A 17,609-nucleotide genomic window follows, 5' to 3' on the forward strand; every position below is an offset into this window, starting at 1 on the left:
TCAGAAACAAGATTTTATTGAAGACAAGAAAGACTCGACATCAGAAGCAATGCTGGATTCCATGACTCTGCTTGTATTTTGAAGCAAACTCACTGCACTATAGTTGGTAGGGTTTGTTTTTGAACCCTTCATGTGAACAGAAGTGATGTCTGCTGACTTATATGCAGAGGGGATGTGGTCAAAGTAGTAGGACAGACTGAATTGGGCAGATAGAAGGGGAGCAATAATCGCAGAGCAGAATTGGAGAACATGGGCCATCTGGGTCTGTTGTCAAAAAATCTATATATATATTTATATATATATTTTTGTATACAGGATCGAGGCTCGTGAAAGAGCTAAAATTTATCACACAAAAAATCAAACAGACGCACAAAGTATATAATAAGGGGAGCAGTAGACAAGATGGGGAAAGAAGGGGAAGCACACAAACAACATTTGAGAGCAGGGACATCGGGAGATCTGTGGGAGGGAGAGGGCTTGGGGGGAAGAGACTTGTGAGGGGGGGGGGGGGGGAGGTTGTGTATAAGGGGTGGGAGAAGTATAAAACACCAGGACACTGCAAGGACTTCCAGGAAGGAAGTTGGTATTTCAAAAAAGTGAATCTGGGGTGAAATTAGCTGGGGTAGAAAAGATCAAGGTTTTGGATATATATTAAAAAATAAAAAAAAATCTATAAATTTAAATATATATATATATATATATATATATATATAAATAAATAAATATAAATAAATACAAATAAATATAAATAGAAATATATATTATATATATATATATATGATATATATATATATATTATATATATATCATATATATCATATATATATATATATTTTTTTTTTTTTTTTTTTTTTTTTTTTTTTTTATCATCATCATCGGGTCCATCACGATCGGACATGTATATATATTTGTATATATATTTACCCAAGAGTGTCTCCAACACTCAACTTCCCATCCTCCCTCTATGTTTGTTAAAACATATTTATGAACTCGTATATCCCTGATATTTCTGCAATGAAACCTTAGCATCATTCTTAACGAAGTGCTAAGATTATGAAAAATAACGAATGGCCTATATAGAAAAATTACTCAAACAATTGATGCATGCTACGTTTTCCCCACAATGCATTGCCATGTCAAGCGGCGTTGTCTTTTGAGTGGTGCAGAGAAGTCCGACCCGCTTTTTCCCTCCACACTTTCTACTTTGATCCTTCCGTTGCTTCAGGAAAGGCTGTAGCTGAGAAAAATACCCAGAAGAGATTAAAACAGTGGGGCAAGGCAGGTGTGACCTTCCTTATTGTTTATGCCATTGTCAGGCTGGGCACTCCTTTCAAATGCAGAGATTTCCATGTGTTCTTGCGGTGCATCCTTTTGTCGGGCCATTGCTGTTTAGATCAAGTGGACACATCTACAAGTTGCAACTTTCTTCAATAAGATGTAGTGATTTCTCATTGGGGTGCCAGGGGAAGTGAAATGATATGTCCATGATATATCTAAAAGTCTCATTGGACACTCTCGAATGATTCCAAAGTCATGCGCTCGCTTCTGTAAGGAAACTCTTAAGTTACCGGCAAAATAAAAACTACAGAATAAAAAAAAGGATGTTTCAGACATCAACTCCTTTTTTCCGAGAGCAACATATTTCAATAAATACAAGTTTAGCACAAATAAATAATTGCAGAGGCCATCTGGAGATGTCAAATTGAAAATCTGTAAATATTATCAACGATGAATTCTCTCGGAACACCTGAAAATTCCTCATAAAATATTTCTCTCTCTTAATCCCCAATTCGTGTGTAAAGAGTAGTCAACAAAACTTTAACAAAACGTTATTCCCATTAAAAAAAGAACATTTTTTACATTTTATTTCTAAATGTAAAAGTGTTTTCATACCAGTGGTCCAGCCAAACCAGAAGGACCCCTTTCTCCGCCCTTGCCTGCTGCACCCTGCATCCAGCATGAAACAGTAAGGAAGCACAAGGTGAGACAATAAAGGAGCCTTGATGTCATCATATATAGACTTATTCTGAGTGAGATGAGAATAAAATAAAACGTTCATCTCCATATTCTCATGATTGTGGAATCATCTCCCTGTATCCATCGACTCATGATTGTCACTCCATTCCTTCAAATGCACTCACCCATCACTACCTCACACGCTCACCCATGCACATCCTCCATCTTTTCTACACATGCTGATTCGTACCCATTCTGTTCCTTTCTGGGCCATGGTTACTCGATTTTTTAAAATACTTTTTTCCTTGTTGTGGAGAAGGTCTGAGTCCTGGGAGGACTCGGTTCCACCTTCTGAAACCCGAATTATGGAGATAACAACCAAGGGAACGCACACAAACACACACACACACACACACACACACACAATTTTAGAGATAAAGGTGAAACGCACCCGTGGTCCTGGTAAACCTGAGTAGCCTTGTGATCCAGTGCCACCTGCATCTCCCTGTTGAAGAGAAGTCCCATTAGAGTGAAACACCATCGTGAGAATTCAATCATAACAACACTATCAGCAGATAAAACGTTATTTCATTGATTTATCTTGTTCGATCTTTCAAGGTAACACTATTTTGACTTGTACAAATCACTATCATTTGAAAATTATAAGCTCACAAGTATTTATGGTAATATTAATTAAAACCTCCCCAGATATTAACACCATATTCTCATAAGAATCATTTTGAACCACGTCAACCAAAAAAGCAAGCAAGCGTTGATGTGTGTATTTTTGATGTTTAATATAAAACTCGTGTTTTAAATAGAACGATCCATAAGTGTAGGATTTGTCATTGTCATTGTAGAATGAATGAACAATCAAATAACTTATAAACAATGAACAAGTTTGTGACGTTCAAAGTTAAACTTCAGGATGTGTGCATCATTAGGAGTGGGTTGAATGGTGCGGTGCAGGACCATACTCACAGGTGCTCCGACGGGTCCACCGTATCCAGGGGATCCGGGCATCCCACGCGCTCCAGAGCGACCCCTTGGTCCAGCACGACCATCAGTCCCTTGGGATCCCTTAATGAAAGACACATGTCCTTGGGTTTACAAATTCTGTTTTTCCATCTCCATTTCTGCAGCTTTTCCTTCATCACTTTCACTCACTGCCACACAGGTAGAGAGACCAGACAGCACAGTACTTGACGAGACAAACAAAGCCGACCCAGCTATAATGTCGACACAGCTATCACCATGGTGGTTTGGAGAGTGGGCAAGGCATTGACGTTTGCACCATCTACCGGAAGGACATCAAGCTCTGTCTGCTAGCACTAGGGTGTTCGTGGACATTAACGATCCCATGGTATCTTTAGTAACAAGTAGGTGAGTTATCGCCGGCAAGCTCAAAAATTACAAATTCCTGCTACCTCCTGTCGAGTATCGATTCGAGTGGAGATCCTTCAAGGATTTGTTCTGCCCTTGAAACATTTATTGACTTGTTGAGGATGCCCTGAAGCTCTTAAGAGGAATATATATATATATATATATATATATATATATATAAATAAATATTCCTAATGGATAAATATTTTTAAATATTCCTAATGGATAAATATTTTTAAATATTCCTAATGGATAATTTTTTTTAAATATTCCTAATGGATAATTTTTTTAAAATATTCCTAATGGATAAATATTTTAAAATATTCCTAATGGATAATTTTTTTCATCCATTAGGAATATTTTTTTTACCTCCGCCACCAATACTGGTAATGTGTTCACCCATGTTTGCCTGGTTTTTTTTGGTTTGTTTGTTTGTCTGTGAACAGGATATCTCAAAAAGTTACAGATGGATTCAAACACATTTTGGTGGGCAGGTGAAGATGTGAAGTTAAAAAAAAAAAAAAAAAACCTGGTTGGGTGTGTGACAAGGTCGAAATGATTCGATTTTGTGAAGTTCTGGATCCGGATACAATAATTATTTGAGTGATTCTTCACCATTGAGAGATAGAGCCAAACCCGATATAAAGCACGATATCTCAAAAAGTTTTGGACGGATTATGACAAAACTTGGTGGATGAGTTGGTCAGGTGACAAGAATAAGCCGATTCGATTTCAGTTCATGTCCGGATCCAGATCCAGCCTATCAGTGGATACAAAACGTAAACTGTTCGGCCTGGCGGAGGCATGTGCTCTACAATGCCATACCAGTATACTTATAGAGATATGTTATTGGTTGGGAAATCCATTGATGGCTTTTAGCTAGAAAGTGTATTGGAATTTTATTCCTTGTTAATTACAAGAAATCCAAAATGCAATGAAAATTCTTTTTTAAACAAACAGACCAATTGTCCACTATTCTCTGTGTAATAAATAACAAGGTGTGTAGTAATACTCACCTTTTGCTCAAAATCAATCATTTTAGTCATATTAAATTCAAAGCTGGTTCATTCAAATTCTGATATGTGATGGTGTTGGCACCCAACTTTTCTTTTCACCTGTCCGAACGTAATATACTTATTTTGTTGAGCTCTTTGCATGGGCTTGTATTTGATTTGATTTGATATAACAGACTCTTCACAGAATGTTGGTGCCGCCGAAGCAGCTTCTTGGCAAGGGTTATTTATACCGGGTGGATTGCCATTGCCTCCTCAGTTTTGTTTGTCCGTGCTCTATCTTTTTTGAAATATTGAGCGTCAAGAAAAGAAGTAGCACGTACCAATTTAATGTGTTTGATATGACTCGGATGGGGTTTTCACTCTCTCGAACACCGAAACCCATAGCGGATGCTCTAACTATTACACCACAGTCTTTTTTTTATAAAAGATCGAGGCTCCTGAAAGAGCTAACATTGATCACAAAAAGACAAGCTGACACATACAACATACGATAAAGGGAGCGGGAGACAAGATGGAGAGCAGGGACATCGGGAGATCTGTGGGAGGGAGAGGGCTTGGGGTGAGGAGACATGGGAAGGGGGGGGGGGTGGGATCGGTAAAAAACACATGGACACTGATAGGACTTCCAGGAAAGAAGTCGGTATTTCAAAAAAGTGGATTTGGGGTGTATTAACGGGAGTAAAAAAGATCAAGGTTTTGGATGGGGGAAGATAAGAGATGGTGGTGAACAGCTGTTTTTAAGACCTGGAGGGAGGAGTGGGATTGAAGAGAGTGAGGGAGTTTGTTCCAGAGGCGGGAGAAAAGAGGAATGAAAGAGTGAAGGTGAGCAGACAGAGTCTTGATTTTGGCAGTCTGGTTGGGTTTGTATGCACCAGGAGGTAAATAGGGTGATCCTGCATTTTTAAATGAACAGTTGTTAATCTTGAACATGAAGCAAGCCATCGAGAGGGTAACTCGGCCAGTGAGCTCTTCTAACCTGGTCCGAGTCAAACAAGTCTAGAACATGCTCGAGAAGGTGGCATATACCCATCCAGTGAAATTCTAGATACTGCAGGAGCTCCAGGATGTCTTTAAAGAATGGGCTCAGGCTAAACAACAACGTTTACAGGATTTAAATAGTGGGACGTGTGAACTGTGAAAGTATCGTTGTCTTCCATACAAGATAAAATAATAAATAAATTAATTGATTATGGATGAAATTTCAATTCAAAAATGAAGTAGCACTTTTAATTTGGAAACAAGACCTCAAAATGCTTTACAAAGAAGGAAGAGGTGAGAGATGTAATACTTTGAAAAAACAGCAACTGTAAAAAGATGGCATTTTTGGAGGGATTAAAATAAATAAATAAATACTATATAATTTTTTTGCGAATTTTAAAAGGCAGAGAGCTCAACAGTTGAAGAGCTATCTGAAGAATACCTCATCACCAAAAGTCTTCATCGTGGTAACGGGAACTACCTGGAGATTCCTGTTGTCAGGTCATTACGTTCTTGCAGAGGTATAAGGAGTGACTCGGTCAGAAATATGGGCATAATAATGCGAATAACCTTGAAAGCCAAAATAAATTTGAAACCTATATGTTGGCTTATTGTGAGCCAATTAAATCAGTGTTTGGAGGATTGGAATGACCCAATCAAATTTATTCGCATGGACTATGACAAGATGCAGGTAAGTGTGCTAACCGTGAGTTGTAATGCAGGCCTGATGTTATAAGAGCACAGACCAAAGTTTCAGTCCAAGCACTTGTGGAATTGGACAATATTGCTCGAGTTTGGTCCATGGCGTCGCCTATATTTGAAACGGTGCAAGCTCGGGTTCCACTCTCTGGAGTTGAAGCTTTTTAATGACCGATGAGAGGCCAACTACCAGCATATCATTGGTAGCAGCATTGAGTTTGAGGAGGCTCTTGGAGATCCACATTCGAACTTCAGACGGTGAGAGAAGAGAGAAATTCAGAGATGCAGACGAGAGCACCTTCTCTGATTCAATGGACAAATCAATCTGGGTATCGTCAGCAGAGCAATGAATGATTCTGTTTAAAATTCCATAAAACTGCACCAAGTGGATGTAGATAAAGATTAAACCAGTGTGGACCAATAAGGGATCCCTGGGGGACATGACGGATTAGATGAAGCACGTCTGATGAAAAGGCAGCAATGTTTACATTACGTGGTTGATATGTAAGATTAGGTTTTTACAATTAAAATTTGTACAAATTGATTGGTGGGGTAGTTTTTGTTGTCATCCAAATCGAATTATTTACTCAATTCATATGCATTATTTTACACATGTTGTACACTAGATTACACAATCAGCCAATCAACAATGGTTTTTGGAAATTGTGACCCCGAGAAAACACTGGGTCATATATCCATCCATCTGACTTGTCCCATTATATAGTCATAAGCATTTCTTTTCTGAAAGTCCGAGTGTCCATCTTGTTTATCCCGTGTACCTCGCCCCAGCCCTCTCCCTTCCACAGATCTCCCGATGTCCCTGTTCTCGACTGTTGTTGTGCCTCCCTCTCTCTTTATTATATGTTCTATGTGTTAGCTCTTACACGAGCCTCGACTTTAGGCTCTAGGGTCCAATATTGAAATGAATTTCTTGAGTAGGCTATGTATAAAGACTGAGTCGCCAACGCAGGAAAGGTCTTCAGGAAAGGTGCAATAATTTGTACATTTCTTCAGCGTGCTGGTGATAACTTTCTTATTCTTCACCAAATGTATTGTGGGATATATTTGATGTCCACCAACTAATGCGAGCAGATGGGACACCTGAAAACTTCCTGCAACCAGGACTCCTGAAACCGTCTGTAGCTGCATCTATCCAACCTGGATAGGTCAAAGGTGAGTGTGCATACATCTAGAGTTCTAGACGATCCTGTCAAATTTGATTATTTTCCACCAGTAGTAAAATTAATTGCTGGGAAAAGCAATGCCAAACCCCTCCGTTGTATTTTCTTGCCCGGGAAGCCTCTATGGCAGCACTTGGACCTTATGATAATGACTAACATTAGCTGGCATTTATTTCTAAGGTTAAAATATTTCAGAGCGAAGATTGCTTTTTCTGTCAATTCATCTATTAACACAGATGGAATATCACTGCAGCATTTACAAATAATAATAATAATAATAATAATAATGCATTTATTTTATATAGCGCTTTTCAGGAAGCCCAAAGACGCTTTGACAGAGTGCAAAACATAATGCATAGCAAAACATAAAAACAATTGCAAAAAAAGAAGAATCAATAGGGAAATATTCAAAGCACAAAGGAGGGAGAAGGAGAGGAGATAGTCAGGGGTTAGATGCTGTGGGTTAAATGTTGAATGCAGTGTTGAACAGGTGGGTCTTGAGTGATGTTTTGAATGTGGTGAGTGAGGAGGAGTCTCTGATGGTGTGAGGTAGCGAGTTCCAGAGGGTGGGAGCAGCGATGGAGAAGGCCCTGTCCCCCCAGGATCTAAATTTGGTCCGGATGGGGGGGGGGGGGTCAGGAGGTTGGTACCAGCAGAGCGGAGGTTGCGGGTGGGAGTGTGTCTGGAGAGGAGGTCAGCCAGGTAGGATGGGGCCAGGTTATGGAGGGCTTTGTAGGTCAAGAGGAGGATTTTGTACTGGATTCTCTGGGAGATGGGGAGCCAGTGAAGCTTGTAAAGGACGGGGGTGATGTGGTCACGGGTCCGGGAATGGGTGAGTAGACGGGCAGCGGAGTTCTGAATGTATTGGAGTTTATTGGTGATTGTTGAGGGTGAACCATAAAGGAGGCTATTGCAGTAGTCCAGACGGGAAGTGATGAAGGCGTGGATGAGGGTTTCTGCAGCCACGGAGGAGAGGGATGGACGGAGACGGGCGATGTTTTTCAGGTGAAAGAAGGCTGTCTTTGTGATCTGTTTAGTGTATTTGTCGAAGGAGAGGGTTTGGTCAAAGATGATGCCAAGATTCCGGATGTGAGGGGAGGTGGATACTGGGAAACCGTCGATGTTGAGGGCAAAGTTATGGGTGGACTTGGTGAGCGTTTTTGGGCCAATGATGATTATTTCAGATTTATCACAGTTAAGTTTGAGGAAGTTGATTTGAAGCCAGGATTTTATTTCAGTGATGCAGTTTGTCAGGATAGAGTGGGTGTCGGTGGAGACGGACTTGGTGGAGATGAAAAGCTGGATGTCATCGGCGAAGCAGTGGAATTGGAGACCATGACGGTGGATTAAGTGACCGAGGGGGGACAGGTAAAGGATGAAGAGGAGGGGGCCAAGAACTGAACCTTGGGGGACACCTTGGGGGAGGGGAGCAGTGGGGGATTTGCAGTTATTGATGGAGATGAACTGACGTCTGTCAGAGAGGTATGATTTAATCCAAGAGAGGGCAGTGCCGGTAATGTTAAAGGTGGTTTCAAGTCGGGTGAGGAGGATGGTGTGATCGATGGTGTCAAAATACAACTAGAACGGCACTCAGTATAGCGTATACCTCCGCCAGGCTGAACACGTTATGTTTTGTATCCACCGATAGGCCAGATCTGGATCCGGACCTCAACCAAAATATGTCTGCCTTGTTCTCGTCGACTAACCAACTCATCTACCTAGTTTTGTCATAATCCGTCCACAACCTTTTGAAATAGCATACTATATATTGCTTTGGCCCTATCTCTCAATGGTGAAGAATCACTTTTAAAATGCTAGTATCCAGATTCGGATCTTCACCAAAATGTAATCGTTTTGGCCTTGTCACACACCCAACCTGTCCACCGTATTTCATCCAAATCGGTCCAAAACCTTTTGAGATATCCTACACACAGACAGCAAAAAAAAACAAAACAAAAAAAACAGACAGGGGTGAAAACATAACCTCCGTCCACTTTTGCTGGCAGAGGTCAAGATGGCAGAACACTTGAGATTACAATATTTGATATCCTCTCCCCCACCCAATCGTCCGGCCCTTTCCCAAGCGTCCTCTCTCCTTTCTCAGCCTTCCAAGCACCTTTCATTTCATTTCATTTAGTTATTTATATATTGGAATAGTAGAAACCTGTGGTAAAAATAGCACAATATTGAAAAATTTAAAAAGGAAGCCTTTTGTTCTTCCACTGGTGCAAAGACCTCAAAATGGTAGGTTATACATTTCGTAACAACAAAAAAAATTTTTGTGAGCAATCGAGGTAGCGGTTTGTTGCCTATACACTGCCAGAGTTACATTTCTTGTCTGATTGAAAAAAATGTAACTTTTTACCCCATAGGTCATGATTCATGTGAAGCAACTTTTGCTTTAGATATTTTTTCTCTGCATGGAGCTTTTTCATGCTTCACAGTGGGACACACAGACAGACAGCATTATCCAATTATATACAGTATATGTATATATATATATTGCTGATATTTCAACAAAATAAGTCTCAACTACTACTTGGTTCCCTGGTGTTGGTGTTGGCTGGTGTTGGGTTCCCACTACAATCCCTGGTGTTGGGCTAGCGGCTAGGGTGCCGGCTTAGGATCCTAGGATCCTGGGTTCGAATCCCGGTCGATCGCTGAATTAATGCCAGGGGGGTTGACTCAGCCTGTCATCCTTCCGAGGTCGGCAAATTGAGTACCAGTTCACTGGTAATTCCCTGTTTGTCGTTAAAGGCGGCAAAAAGGGTTGGCGTCAGGAAGGGCATCCGGCCGTAAAACATTGCTTCAAAAAGGGGACCGAAAAACAACAACAACCACGGTTACCGAAAAAGGCCAACCCCCGCTTGCGGGGAAAAATGGCCTCTAAAGGTGGTTTTTTTTTTTTTTTTTTACTACTTGGTTGAACAAGAGTATAATGTATGCAACATAGACCATCCTTCAGATACATGTTTTATATTCAACTGCATATAACAATTGTGAGACCATGTTCGATGCTGTACTTACGGAACCTCCAGCTTTTCCACTCGGGCCAGGAACGCCAGTGCTTCCAGTGAAGCCCTACATGGAGGCAAGTGTAAGCCAATACGCAAGTGGTGAAGAATAAAGTGAAAACGGCAAGATAAGTGTTGAATCCTCAATTGGAATAAAAGTGGTCAAAAGAAGAACAAAAGATGAACAAAATAAAAAGTAATGTTTTTTTTTTACCCTGGCACCAGCAGCACCATTTTGCCCTGTACGCCCAGGTCCTCCATCTTCTCCTGGTACTCCTCCTGGGCCAGGTTGTCCTCGCTCGCCTGAAGCACCCTAAAGAGCCAAAAGAAAGACCGTGCATTTGTACGAAATACCGATTCCATGTTTTGTTAAATGATATACAAGATAGAACCGTCCTCTAGGTTTATTTGGTTTTGGACGTACCTTTTTCAAACACAAACCACCACAAGTGTACATAGAAGGGAAATAGGCCCATGGGGTGACCAAATAAATGCTCCATCATGTATGTTCTTATATTACATATGGTTCCCACTACAATCAGGAATATAAAATGACGTCTTTACCGAGCATTCCCAATATCGCAAACCAAATGTTACCGCCACAAGTCGAGGCCAAAGCAGATGGACATTAATCTTTGCATGTTGAAATCATTTGGTGTCCATTTTTATATACGATCACACACTATATCCTTACAAAGTTGGAGTGCAAAAAAATTAAGTTCAAACCACTAATTTGATGCAGTTAAAAAACATCCACGTCTCAAAATTAAAATGTTTTTAACTTCATCTCATCATTGGTAGAGCGGTTTAGAAAGACAAGTTGACAATCAATAAGGTACGTGAAGGTTAACGGGAGCACTGAGGAGGGACGGGATGGGAAGTGGATCTAAAGTTACATTTTGTAACAGAAACTCAAAGTGGACCACATTTGACTCCTTCTAGTGGATGGAAATTAGGGAAAATGAACCTTACCATTGCACCGACACCTCCATCTCGTCCAGGACCGCCAGCTGGACCCTTCTCCCCCTGAAATGACATATGCATGTTGATTCAATCTACTAATGATTGTGAAAACTGAGTTAATAAGATATACTCGGCTTAATAAATGTAATCATTAACTGGTCAATTCTGTTCATTTAAACTTATGGTGCTCTGCATTAATAGCCATATGAGGAAACTGTGAAAGGGGTAAAGGCCATTTGGACCATAATGACTCTGTGAGACTTTCATTCTAAAATGTGCATGTAATATGGGTCAACCTGGTGAAAAAATGTCCTAAAAATACACACTTAACTTAACAATGTGAAATATATGGCAAAATAGTACTGGAAGCCAACCTGGCCTCCAGGTGCTCCCGCTGGTCCTGCAGGACCCAACTCTCCGGAAGGTCCTGGCCCACCAGTCTCTCCTGATACTCCACTAGGACCTGGATGTCCAGCGGAACCCTGGAAAACCCCGAAACAATTATTGGGTGTTTCTCAATACTGCAAAATGAATGAATGTGAAAAGCATGTTATTATAACACTCGCCCATGGAGGATATATACATAAATACATACATTACACACACACACACACACACACACACACACACACACACACACACACACACACACACTCACTAGTAGAGGTGGATACTTGAGACCTGGTATGTCTCCGTTCCATATCCTGAAACCCACGTGTGCAGATAGCAGGCAAAACACATATATACACACACACACATATACACACACTCATGAAGTTGGATACTTTGAGACCTGGGAGGGCTCCGTTCCACCTTCTAAAACCCGCATATGGAGATAACAACCAACGACACACACACACACACACACACACACACACACACACACACACACACACACACACACACACACACACACACACACACACACACACACACACACACACACACAACAGACTTTCATTGTGTTAGAGAAAGAACACACTTGCAATGGAGAAATTCCCAAACGGTAACACACTCATACAGTACAATGGTCACTCACATAGCAACAATGAATGCCGTTTATACAGTAGAAAACACAAGGCCTACAGTAGGAAGAAGCAGTACTCGTACAGTAAGGTGAGAATATCACACTCATTAGTATCGTACAACAATCATGTCACACTCATGAGTGATGAACGCTGGATTGGTACCGCGTACCACAATCTTTCATCCTCTATGATGACCGGCACTCGTACAGTAGAATGAGCACACTCATGCACTAACACTTGTATGGTTAGGCCAAACACTTACAGGCTGTCCTTTGTGACCAGCTGATCCTTTTCCACCAGGATGTCCAGGTTCACCCTGAGGATATATATTTATATATGTGTTTAGTCAACAAACAATGAAACAACACGACGACCAGTGATTTGATTATTAGGATAACTCATTGTCATCATCATTAGCATTAGGGTTAGGGTTAGGGTTAGGGTTAGGGTTAGGGTTAGCATAACCATCCATCAGGAAATGCAATAAAAATGATTAAAATAAAGATGGCAAAATTAATCCATTCAATTCAACTCAGCAAATGTTAGTGACATTCCACACCATCGGCTTATGGAGCACAACTTGAGTAATTTATGACGCAAGAATGAAAGGCTCGAGGCCTAGGAACTTACAAAGGAACCTCTGGCACCAGCAGGTCCTGTTGGACCTGCGGCTCCATTAACTCCACGCATGCCTGGCATTCCAGAGCCACCTGCCCCTCCTGATGTGCCCTGTGAAGGAGTTTTCGTTAAGAACATCAAACCAGAAACATCGTAACGCAATAGTTGGAAGAGAAACTACACAAAGAGAGACCATTAAACTTCTGGACCCACTTACAGCTGGACCCCTTGATCCTTTTGCTCCGTTCCTTCCGGAAGCACCCTAAAAAGAATGACAGACAAGAGAAGAATTAGAACAACAATTTAAAATAAAATCAATTGGTAAAGCTTCCCAATTCTATGTTCTTTGGATAAAACCTGATTGATGTAGAACCTTGTGTGGGATCAGAAATCTAGACACAGCCTGACAATAAGAGGTCTTTGAAAGGAGACCAGAGCAGATCCAGCATGAGCTCCTCCATAATGAACTTGACAACAATATTTTTTTCTTTTTCTTTTTGTACAAGATCAAGGCTCGTGTAAGAGCTAACATTGATCACAATAAGACAAACTGACACATACAACATATACTAAAGGGAGCGGGAGACAAGATGGAGAGCAGGGACATCGGGAGATCTGTGGGAGGGAGAGGGCTTGGGGGGGGAGGAGTCTTGGGAAGGGGGGGGGGGTTGGGAGAGGTAAAAAACACATGGACACTGCTAGGACTTCCTAAAGTGAGCCATGAATGAAATGTAATTCTGAGATAATATCCATGTATATCAGCCAGTGTGTGATAATGTCCTGGTGTGTGTAGCCAATGATGCCGGACAGATTTTAGCTGGACAACTTACAAGTCGTCTCGACAGTTAACCCGATTCAGGCCTCGTTGGCGACCTGGCAAACCACGCGTTGTATTATTCTATGCGAGACTGCTTCAGAAACACTCATTATTTCTTGCTTAGAGGGATGGTTTCGGAAACATTAGAATCGAGGAGGGAAGGAGATAGAAGAAAAGGCTTTTCCATTTGGGAAACTAAATTTCGGGTGACGTCTCCATTTTTTTGAGGAACAGATTGAAATTCCAGTACGATGATATCAGGAGAGAGCCCCGTTAATCATGCTGGTTGTAGTTGCATATAACTACGTACAACTACAACTACAAATCTAACAGGAAATGCAAAAGTATTTAATGACCAAAGGAGATGTGAATAATAAATACTAACAATAGCACCAACTGGGCCGACACCACCAGGTGAACCGATTTCCCCTGCTGCTCCATCTCTTCCAGCTGGCCCTGATGTACCCACTCCTCCGACCTCACCCTGTTGAAAGAAGGAAGCCAAGTTAGTGCATCATTACTTATTGTAAATGCAAATCATAGTGTTTTCTAATTCAACCAGTAAGTGGCCATATACAGTATATATATATATATATATATATATATATATATATATATATATATATATATATATATATATATATATATATATATATATATATATATACTGTATATATTAAACGATTGAGAGGGAGGGGGGGTCAATGTTTCCGCCATATTTGTGTACATAATAAATAAATAACTCCTAATTTGGAATAAACCTCATAACTTCATCCATAAATCCACAAGTCCCAATCCTAAATCCAATCAATGCTGCACAGTAATTATATCACACTTATTATTTTGTTATATCACGCTAATCATATCACAATATTAGTTGACAAATGCCTCAAATATTCAGACATGTACAGCTATACAAACATCAATCTTCTTGATGGTTTACTTCTGTTTAAATGACCCGATCTTCATCGGCTGACCTAGCTTATATATAAATAATAAGACCCAATCACGTCTCTCACCCATAATTGGAGGGAATAACTAATCAGCTCTCACCTAATCAATTACCCCAGGTGGCTAGGATTATAAATAAATTAACTCCTCCCATGCTCTTCTAGCCAAAGAAAACTACATAAAGCAACCAAGAAAAGCTCTACAAGGTAAGCTCCTTGCTGTTTCAAACTCCAACCGAGTTCCTCTACAGCTGCAGACGTTCACAAGTAGCACATACAAGAAAATCCCATTGGAATTCTCATGCACGTACTACTTGTGAATGTCTGCAGCTGTAGAGGAACCCAGGTAGGATTTGAAACAGCAGGGGGCTTATATTGTGTACCATTTCATGGCTGCTTTATGCAGCTTTTTTTGGCAAGAAGAGCGTGGAGTTTATATATGTGCGCGCACACACACACACACGCACACACACACACACACACACACACACACACACACACACACACACACACACACACACACGTAAGTATATGGAAATGCACACCGGAGTATGACTTTTATTTTGATCGCACAGTCTGCCATTATTTTTATTGAATGAGATTGTTTAACATTGAGAATCTCAATAACACTTGAACTTTGACACTATAAATTGTTAATATTAATTAGTAGTGCAAGTAGAAGGATGGGAGGAAGCTTGAACAATTGACATCAGGTTCTGAGGTTAAAGCACTCACACTTTTGAATTCACATTTCTTACCTTGATTCCAGCAGCTCCTCCGAACCCAGAGGATCCACGTGCTCCAGCACCACCCTGTATGGGAGAGATCTCAATTAAATGGGGCTATACAATATATGCCGGGCAAAATGTCTCCGATGTTGTAACTTTCATTGAAGATATGAAGGTAGTTCAAGGATGACGTGGATTTTTTTTATTCCAGAAAAAAATCAAAAAGCTAAAGAAGTTAATTAAATGTAACCGAATTCTCAAGGTATTCCCTTCCTGCAGGTACAAGCTAGGCCTCAATGCTATCTACGTAGTGTGGTCGCGCCTCAATGCTATCTGCATATAAATCTTAGGGATGTGGATGCTGCCATTTTAGGACACATTATTTGACACCATCATTCATAAACAATGACACCATATGTTCTTTGAATGGTCCATAGGTCATTGCTATGCAATATCGTTCAGCAAGGTCACCCCTTGAGGCAGCATACCTGACCGCCACCTGCAGATTATTTTTCTCAAGTCATTCCAAAAGACGTCACTATAGTAATCAATTTACATTAATGGTTTTCCCACGTTCAATATATTCCACATTAATTAAACGATCGATCTCCCAGAACATATTGAGGTCCCACATGAATGATACAAGCGAGACCATGAAGCTTCCAGGCTGATGGATGAACGTTTAATTATTTTGGTGATGGGGATCAAGAACACCTCCCCTCCATGCTGGATCATGCTTTGACTCTGGTGTGAAATGATGGACCAAGCCTCAGGTCTCATCACACGTCACAACCGTCTTCAATAGACCATCTCCGTCCCATGATCTCTGACGCGTCCGCTGCACGAGTCGCATTTTGATCAAACGTGAGGTCCTTCGGTACACACCTTACGCCAACCTTATTGAACACAAACTGAGAATGAATGATTGATCCCACACTTCCAACACCGACTTCAAATTATTCTGCTCTTTCACGAATAATAATCTGGCGATTCTCCAAAACGATCTGGTCAACACAGTTGATGTTCACTTGAGTGACAGTAGTTGATTGCATGTGAGAATGCTTTTGGGCCTTCACCAATTCACAGCCATTGTTGAACTCCCTGCACCATTTAAACACAGAAATACATGGAAAACAAACATCACCAGGCTGGGAAGACAGTCTCATGTTAATACCAGCTCGTTTGATGTTCTTCTTCACAACAAACATGATGATACACCTCCATTCCACTGTATACGTGACTCTTTTTGCCACCATTTTGGTTTTACCCAGAATGCTTTGACCACCGTTAACATCACTTCCGGTGTAACTTGCACAGGGAAAGTAATATCATTGCCCAAAATCTTAGCGTTGGACTTATTTTCATGTGTTCTATGGTAAAAGTCCAGGGCCACCTTAAACCGCACTTGGAACAAGCAACAATAATAATATTAACAGATCAATCATAAAATAATAACAATGAATTTGGGAGAATGTTGTATAAAGCTCTCTTCAAAGTCCCCTTTAAATATAATACTGTGGAAGTAGAAATTTTAAGATTTTTGGAATCGCCCATGATGAATTTGATTATATGGGCCTATCACTTTACCATTGTGGATAGGTCGGTGGTCTCTCTGTCTTCTTCTGCCTCATTTCAGGTCTCTCCTCTGATATTTCCGTGCTTTGTCCCCTCGTCCCCCAGATTTCTGCAGGGCTCACACGGTCCACCATCAACCCCTTCTGCTGAAACTACCTAAACTCAGGACCACTGCTCACCTACACTCTGTGTTCCTCTTTTTGCCTGCCTGTGGAACCAAATTCCACATCCTCTTCAATCTCATTCTTCCCTCCAGGTCTTCAAGACAGGTGTTCACCACCATCTCAGATCGTCCCCAATTCTAAAACGTGATCTTTTCTACTCTAATTACCCCCGTCACCCCAATCCATTCTCCTTCCACATTTCCAGTTTCCCTCCTTGGAATTTCCTTCTGTATCCATAATTATCCTGCCCCCATTCCTCTGCACACCCATTGTTTGTCTACCTCCCTTTGTCTTGGTCTTAGGCTCTGCTGTTGGTGTTCCCCTCTCCCTCTCTCTCTCTCTCTCTCTCTCTCTCTGCTGTTCCTTTTGTCCTGTTGCATCCTGATCCGTTCAGGGCGCTCGGACTAGCTCTTCCACGAGCCTCGACTGTGCATGCAAAATCTCAAGATCAGTGCTTCATTTCTGTCTGCTTCCAAGGCATTCTTCAACTTCAGCTCAGATACGCATAAAGTGTTCTCCTGTGAATTCACCAGGTGAGT

General features: G+C 41.0%; 1 protein-coding gene across 1 annotated transcript in view; it reads right to left on the reverse strand.

Moving 5' to 3' along the window:
* The window catches only part of LOC137437990 (uncharacterized), a 51,479-nt gene that overhangs the window by 26,512 nt on the left and 7,358 nt on the right, over window positions 1-17,609 (reverse strand). Inside the window, exons 12-23 of the mRNA XM_068132819.2 lie at window positions 15,362-15,415; window positions 14,039-14,137; window positions 13,054-13,098; window positions 12,849-12,947; window positions 12,481-12,534; window positions 11,565-11,672; window positions 11,200-11,253; window positions 10,442-10,540; window positions 10,241-10,294; window positions 2,938-3,036; window positions 2,408-2,461; window positions 1,894-1,947 (exon numbers count right to left, since the gene is read on the reverse strand). Of these exons, the coding sequence (XP_067988920.2) occupies window positions 1,894-1,947; window positions 2,408-2,461; window positions 2,938-3,036; window positions 10,241-10,294; window positions 10,442-10,540; window positions 11,200-11,253; window positions 11,565-11,672; window positions 12,481-12,534; window positions 12,849-12,947; window positions 13,054-13,098; window positions 14,039-14,137; window positions 15,362-15,415 (873 nt within the window). The remainder of the gene's footprint in view (window positions 1-1,893; window positions 1,948-2,407; window positions 2,462-2,937; window positions 3,037-10,240; window positions 10,295-10,441; window positions 10,541-11,199; window positions 11,254-11,564; window positions 11,673-12,480; window positions 12,535-12,848; window positions 12,948-13,053; window positions 13,099-14,038; window positions 14,138-15,361; window positions 15,416-17,609) is intronic.

This window comes from Myxine glutinosa, chromosome 12, assembly GCF_964187855.1.
Source record: "Myxine glutinosa chromosome 12, kmMyxGlut1.1, whole genome shotgun sequence".
Classification (NCBI taxonomy): Eukaryota; Metazoa; Chordata; class Myxini; order Myxiniformes; family Myxinidae; genus Myxine; species Myxine glutinosa.